The following is a 7,385-nucleotide window of genomic DNA, read 5'->3' on the forward strand; positions in this document are numbered from 1 at the left end:
GCTAACCGCTACACTGCTAACAGCAGCGATGGTATTTCAGAGACATTGAGAGGAGAGAGGAAGGTGACAGAAGTGATTTTATTCTGGGTTGAAAATCCACACATGCGAACAGCAACGTCACAGCTGCATCACTGTTTTAGCAAACCGACGAGAAGGTAACAAAAGAACAGGATGTCAAAGCAGAAAACAATCCGGACACGTTTATGTACACGTTTCAAATATGCTACAAGAATTTACAGCTGATTAGGGCATCGTTAGTGGTCACCCTTCAAGTCCGTCACAGCAGCGGCCTCGTTCTGATGCAACAAAGACGTATGCCAAGCTAACGTTAGCATGCATCTCCTTCCCTGGACGCCCTGTTGAATGGCTGCGGTGCCATTTGTAAAGACTCGTGAAAAAGCGATAAAGTTTAATGGGAATAAAACCTATAAAGTGGCAGCAAATCTACATTTTTAACTGGCAGCATTGAGATGTGGAGTCGTTCAGATAGCTTAGCTTAGCATAAAGAAGCATAGCTTTAGGCTAAGCCGGCCCAATAGTGGAAGATTCTTCTATTTGTTGTAGGTTTTAATACCAGAACTTTTGAAATTAAATATAAACGCAGAACTTCATCATCTCGTCAGACCTGATCCACAAAATAAAATCCAACTCCAAACGCATTCCAGGGTAAAAACCTGGATTCTCATTAAAAGCAAGATGTTAGATGTTAAAAGAGATTTTGCACGAGCGACTTGGGGCCGAGAACCACAGCGGGACAGTTCCAACTAAAACCAGAGCAGCGCTGCCCCCTGCTGGACGAACCGCAGCGGCGCCTCCCAAAGAAAAGTGTCTGTCGGGAATAAAAAAGGCGTTGCTGTCGTTAGTGTTGTTCTCGGGCGGTTCTGGGCCTTCTGGCGCCGGATCCCGTCCCTGTGAGACCAGCAGGAGCCCAGGGAGCAGGCGGGGAGCAGGACGGTGGCGTGGCGTGGCGGGGAGGGGCGGGGCCTCAGCTCCCATCAGGAGTGATCCATGGGCTCCGCCGCGCCGCTCTGCTCAGCGGGCTGGCTCTCCATCTCCTCCAGTTCTTCCGTCTTTAGCTCCGCCTTCCCAGGCTCCCCGGCCGCGGCCTCCTCGCCGCTCTTGCCGCCGCCCATCTGCTCCTTCAGGTGGCGCTCCATGGAGGCCTGGATGGACGACACCATCTCCTGCAGCTTCCGCCGCTGCTGCTCCATCACGCTGGGGTCGACGCCGCGGCCGTCCTTGGTGGTGACAAATCCCGGCGCCATGCGCACCAGCTCCCGCGTGGTGTCCTCGGGGATCTGGGACAGGTCGGGGGCCCCCCTGGAGACGCTGGCGCTGAGGTCCGTGCCGCTGCTGTGCTGGCGCGTGATAGGCCGGTGCTCAGGAGGGGAGGAGCCGCCGGCGCTGCCCAGGGAGTGGCCTTTACCTTGGAACGCCGCCACATTCTGCTCCTTCTTACGGACGACGCCGCCGCTGCCCAGCCGCAGGACGCTGTGGGCGGGGCTTCCCTCTCTGCTGCCCCTGGCGCCAACCTGCACCAGCGCCCCCTTCACGCGCTCCTCCACGTCAGGGCCGATCTGGAAGTGCCCGGCGGCGTCCACGCACAGCTCCAGGCGCTCGTCCGCCGCGTTGTAGACGAAGGTTTTCCCGCTCAGGTGCGGCAAGGTGCAGTGTTTCCCGTCCATCAGACCTGAAACACACCAGAATGGGACTGCGTCTCACCCCTGCAGCTCCTGACCGACACACGTGAGCGACACACGTGAGCGACACACGTGACCGACACACGTGAGCGACACACGTGAGCGACACACGTGAGCGACACACGTGACCGACACACGTGACCGACACACGTGACCGACACACGTGAGCGACACACGTGAGCGACACACGTGAGCGACACACGTGACCGACACACGTGACCGACACACGTGAGCGACACACACACACGAACCCACCCATGTCCTTCATCACGATGTTGTAGAAGACTCCGCCCCTCTGGAACAGGTGTGGCAGCGTCTTGGCGTAGGACCACACGTCCTCACCTGGAAGAAGAGGGACAAGGTCAACCAAGGGGGACACAGCAGCAGCCTCAAGTGGACCGGTGGACCAGGGACCGGGGGACCAGGGACCAGTGGACCAGGGACCAGTGGACCAGGGACGCAGGGACCGGTGGACCAGGGACGCAGGGACCGGGGGACGCTGGGACCGGGGGACGCTGGGACCGGGGGACGCAGGGACCGGTCGGCGGTCCCTGCTGGCGGAGCGGAGGGGGGGCGGTGCCAGTTCGCCAGGTTCAGCTGTTTACTGGGGTCTGACAGGTGACCTTTGACCTTTGGCAGGTGAGACAGGGACTGTTCCCGATGGCTGAGTCAGCTCACTCGTACACACACACACACACGTACACACACTTACACACTCGTACACACACACTCGTACACACACTCGTACACACACACACACTCGTACACACACACACACGTACACACACTCGTACACACACACACACTCACGCACACACACACGCACACACACACACACACTCGTACACACACTCACACACACACTCACAGTTTGTTTTCAAATCCTTTTTAACCTGAATAGTTTTTATTACCGAGAATGTTTGATGATTGAGGTCACTAAAAGCTAATCAAGAACAATTAATAGATGATCGAAAAGTGGGGAGGGGCTAGGGGAGGAGCTGGGGAGGGACTGGGGGAGGAGCCGGCGGTCACTCACCCATCAGGGTTGCTAGGAGACACAGAGAGGAGATCTCCAGGTCGATGCTCTCCTGCAGCTCGCGGCCGCTCGTCCTGCCTGACGTCAGCGCCTCCTCAGTCTTCGCCTCATGGCGCCCGCGGGCCTCGGAGGGGGCGGGGCTCTTGTCGGGGCCCTTCAGGATCTCCACGGTCACCCTGTCGCCATGCTGCAGGGCCACGGGCTCGTTCTCCTCGCCCTCCCTCGGCGACGCCAGCCCTTTGGGAGGGAAGCCGAAGCGGATGCACTGCTGCTCCGGAGGGATGGCGAACTGCCTGGCCACGCCCTTCTGCAGCTCGGCGAAGGTGGTGGAGGCCTGCAGGGTCAGCGTGGCCTGCCGGCCGTCGCTGGTGCTCACGCGGATCTTCTTCTCCTTATTGGCCGCGGGGGAGGATTTTGTGGGCGTGGCTGGGGCCGAAGGGGAGCCGGGCTCTGGTGACGTGGCGCCTCGCTGCTCTTGCTTCAGCTTGTCAGTGTGGCGCCTCTGCGTGGCGGCGGCGTGCTCGCCGATGCTCTGCTGGATGCTGCGCTCCGCCCGGCTCATCGTCAGCTCCTCCTTGTGCAGCGTCTTCGCCTTCTGACCCGTCAGGATGATCTTAGTGGGGGGCTGCGGGTCGGCCGGCGGGGCGTCGGGGGCGCCGTGCTGCGCGTGGGCCCGCTCGATGCTCACCGGGTTGTAGTCGTCGGGGTTCTTCTTGGCCGTGTGGTGCAGGATGGTGTTGACCACCTTCTGCACCAGGATCTCACTGCCGAACTCACCGGGGAAATGCTTCGTCACCAGCTTCATGGCCACGTCGTACACGTTGCTGTTGAGGGCGGAGTCCATCTCGTACTGGAACCAGTACACCGTCTCCCTCACCTGCCGCCCCCCCCACTCCAGCGTGATGGGGAAGGCCTCGGGCAGGTTGTCGTATTCTCTGCCCTCCCAAAAGTGCTTGAAGCCGCAGCCGCACTTCCCGCCCTGCGAGCGGGTGCTGGTTCTGTCCCCGTCCAGGTAGACGACGGAGCCGTTGCCGTGGATGTGGCGCACCGACGTGCCGTGGCACCAGGTGCAGGTGTTGAGGGAACTCAGCGTGTAGTCCGGGACCAGGACGTCCTGCTGGGGGTCGTAGGAGCAGACCAGGTTGTTGAGGGGGAAGCTGTAGTTCTTGTCCACCCGCAGCTGGCCGTGGGTGGACTTGGCCAGGTTGTAGAGCTTCCCCCCCGGGCCCAGCCAGTCCTGCGGCACGTGGAGCTCCACCAGGGCGCTGCAGTTCAGGCAGCGGTGCAGCCTCTTCTCCAACACCAACTTCTTGGCGGCCTCGGTCACCTCCTCCGGCTGCACGCCGATCACGCCGGTCCGTCTGAAGACGTACTGGTGCACGTCGGCCACCAGCGCCGGGTGGATTTTGTGCTTCTCCATGAACACCTCCTCCATGGCATTGACCAGCCGCATCAGGTATTTATCCTGCAAGCTGCGGTCGCCGCCGATCACGCAGCTCCCGTCTGGCTCCAGCTTGATGTACCTCCTGATGAGCTCCTGGGGGACGCCCCAGGCCTTGGGCAGCAGGCGGGCCGGCAGCTTGGGCAGCACGCTGTTCTTGATGCCCACCAGGGGGATGTAGTGGTTCCTGCCAGAGCTGCTCCAGGCGATGCAGATGGGTTTGTTGAGCTTCCCGTCTTTTCCTCTGCACTGGTCCTCGGCCACCAGTCCCGGCAGAAAGGTCGCGGAATAGTCTCCAGAGCTTCTCATCCCGCTCAGCGAGTCCAGCAAGATGATGGGCCGGTGGAGGACATTGGCCAGCCCAAAAATATGAATATTGCGCAGTCCGAGCGGGACGCCTTCAGGCGGGACGAACAAGGGGTCGCACTCGGTGATGATGTCCTCCCATTCTGCAGCGTCGATGAAATCCTGAAAAAGAGCCTTGTAGTGGTCCAGGTTCTGCTTGAAGTTCTGTTTCAGGTTCTCCCTCAGAGCGTGCCAGAACAGTTCCCGGCCCACCAGAGCTCTGGACACAGCATGGACCAGGCAGTGCCCATCTCCGTCCACGTGGACCGGTATGAGACACTCTCCGTTACCGTTGGACTTCTTCACCTCTTCCAGGGTGTCGTGGAGATAAATGAGGCTCCCGGACCGGTCTTTCCCATAGCCCATGGTGGAGACATGTTCCGGTTCGATCAGGAAGGCTCTGTCCCCCAACAGCGAGCAGTCGAACACCTCTCCCTGGTTCATGTCCCGCAGCAGCTGGGCCTTGCCGGTCTGCCTGTCCATGCCGTACCTGGTGAGCAGCGGGGACAGCAGCTTGCAGTGGTAGTTGGACAGACCCATCACTTTCACCAGCTCCGTGCCTTTCTTCGGGGCCCCGGTGACGCCGAGCAGGGCGTTTCTGAGCAGATTATGAAGCACGACATCTGGATCCGTGACTTCTTCCACATTTAGCAGGTTCTTCTGCTCGTGTCTTTGTCCGCAGTCGGTGCACTCGATGCTAACGGAGCCGTGAGCTGGGAAGAAGAGCCTCGCCTGGCATTTCGGGTCCGGGCAGGTACCCGACAGAATCCGTTTATCTTTTTTCTTAGAGCTGAGCAGCAGCGACATGTCGAGCGTAGAGGTCGAAACTGATCTTCAGCTTCACAGAATCGTCGCAGTGAAGCTCGGACGAAGCTGCGAAACAAGCTTCCACTTCGTTAATGACATTTATTTGCCAGAATAACACAAGAACAACACGGAAGCGACTGTTTGCTCGTCTCGCAGCCGATCTTTGCTCGACGTAACTACGTTTGGACGGGAACTTCCTGGGAGTTGTAGTCCTCAGCTATAACGGCTTAAAATAGATTGACGTCCCAATGTGAAGGCCTCGCTGTAGCACGGTCATTAATATATGTACTGCATTATACAACGGCACCCCTTTAGCTTAACTCACACCTACAATTAAATGACCGAAATAAGCTATCGTTTTATCCAGTGGACTACATGACCCGGCATGCAATGCACCTTCCGTTTGCTGCGACAGGAAGTTGACAACACGGTCTTGTAGTCTCGGTTGTTTTGGTCAGACCGAGTAGATGGTGAATTAAGAAGTGTCTTTAAAGTCGTATTTTGCCTCTAAGTTGCGAGTTTTCTAATTTTGCGACGCCGTGTAGATAAATGTCAAAGACTATGGTCAGCAAAATGTAAAATCAAGTTAAGTTGTTAGCTTAGCAGAAGGGATGCTAATCGTCAGAACACTAATGTCTCAACATGCTGCCCATCAGGAAAATTAAAGGTTGCTTTTGTTCAAAGACAGTTATGATAAACGCAATTCAGATCAAAGCCAAGGACCCTCCAGAAGCCGGAAAATTCATTTTAATTTCATTATAATCCGTCGATAACTTTGAGAGTTACTTTGTTCACAGACAAACGCCGGTTTGGTGGCGGTAATGACGACCGAATCAGTACTAAGGTTATACTTGTGAAAATGTTGCAATGGAACCCTGGATTCATGCCGTGAACACAGATGTGTCCACATGTCGGGTTGTTTTCATGTCGAAAACCACGCAGGTCCCGCAAGGATGACGTCACCAGAGCCGCGTGCCCTCCCGGAAGTGGCCACACGGTAGCGCCGTTTCTTAAAAATGTTTCTGAAATACTGGAAGAGTCGAAAAGACACTTCTGACCCCGCCAAGGAGGTCACGGCACGGCCGGAATTTAATGTCTTTAGGAGGCGCTGATGGTGGACCAAGGAAGAGCTGATTCAGTTGGTAACATAGACTCCAGAGAGACTTTGATCTGAAACATCAAAGCCCCACAGCGCCCAGTGCTTTTCTCTAGTTTGCTAAAGTGGCCTAAAGATGAAGAGCAGTTGTTCTGGTTTATCTGGTCACTGACTTCATAATCCTGACCTGAATCTTGGGGCCTCCATCACAACTCACGTTGCTGAAGATCCTGTGGAGATGCTTCCAAACGGGTTTTAAATATCAACTATTGTTAGAAGGGAAATGCTGATTTGAGCCGATCCTGTTGATCCCCTTCCAGAAGGGATTTTACTGACTAATTTGTGCCCCATGAAGGTGCTGAGAAGAAGCTGAGTGGATGCTGCTGAGCGGGCAGAAGCCAGAAGACCTGGCCTGTTAAATGGGTCCACAGGTGTCTTCTGGAAGGTTCTGCAGCCTGAGAACCTGTTGCAGACGATGAGCAGGTGCAGCAGGCCAGAGTGTGACTGTGGGGACGAGACCGATAAAATCACTTCCTGTGCTGCGGCTGTGTGCTTCCTGTGATGGTGTCCTAGCAACAGTGAAACCACACGTTCTGGGGGAGCAACGCTGAAAGAGACGCAGAAACCTTCACAGCAACCTTCGGCTCCTTGCAGCATCTTCTCACCACATTTATCTTCTGGACGTTTACAGTCACGTCAATAAAATGTAAACATCAACTCTGAGCAAAAGGGAAACCTTGAAAATCTGTTCATAGGTTCTAATTGTGATGATTTATCTTTGATGTTTTAGAGAAATGAATGAGCAGAAGCACATTTCAGAGCTGCTGAGACTGCTGTCGTCATGGAGACCTGTTTCCTGTTTGTGGTGAGGTGGGCGGGGCATCAGCAGCAGGGGCTGATGGGGGCTGAGAGGAGCTGGATCAGTCCTGCCTCCGGCCCACCAAAGCAACAATGCAGCCG

General features: G+C 56.4%; 1 protein-coding gene across 4 annotated transcripts; it reads right to left on the reverse strand.

Moving 5' to 3' along the window:
- Positions 1 to 59: 59 nt before the first annotated feature.
- On the reverse strand, positions 60 to 5,511 carry vcpip1 (valosin containing protein (p97)/p47 complex interacting protein 1). Of its 4 annotated transcripts, none has more exons than XM_057057234.1 (3): positions 2,737 to 5,511; positions 1,956 to 2,042; positions 60 to 1,690 (listed from the first exon to the last, which is right to left on the reverse strand). In XM_057057234.1, exons 1-3 carry the CDS (start codon positions 5,327 to 5,329, stop codon positions 996 to 998), a joined length of 3,375 nt encoding a protein of 1,124 aa, XP_056913214.1. In that variant the 5' UTR covers positions 5,330 to 5,511; the 3' UTR covers positions 60 to 995. The 4 variants fall into 4 exon arrangements, with proteins under 4 accessions (XP_056913214.1, XP_056913215.1, XP_056913217.1 ...); XM_057057235.1 differs by having other exon boundaries at positions 1,567 to 1,733; positions 1,890 to 2,042; XM_057057237.1 differs by having other exon boundaries at positions 1,638 to 1,733; positions 1,903 to 2,042.
- Positions 5,512 to 7,385: the final 1,874 nt, after the last annotated feature.

Source organism: Takifugu flavidus, chromosome 15, assembly GCF_003711565.1.
Source record: "Takifugu flavidus isolate HTHZ2018 chromosome 15, ASM371156v2, whole genome shotgun sequence".
Lineage (NCBI taxonomy): Eukaryota > Metazoa > Chordata > Actinopteri > Tetraodontiformes > Tetraodontidae > Takifugu > Takifugu flavidus.

Coding starts and splice junctions, on each gene's coding strand:
- vcpip1 (XM_057057234.1), bottom strand. CDS start 5,329: ATGTCGCTGCTGCTCAGCTCTAAGAAAAAAGATAAACGGATTCTGTCG. Junction 2,043..2,736: donor TCTCCTAGCAACCCTGATGG/GTGAGTGACCGC, acceptor CTCTTCTTCCAG/GTGAGGACGTGTGGTCCTAC. Junction 1,691..1,955: donor CATCGTGATGAAGGACATGG/GTGGGTTCGTGT, acceptor GGTGTGTTTCAG/GTCTGATGGACGGGAAACAC.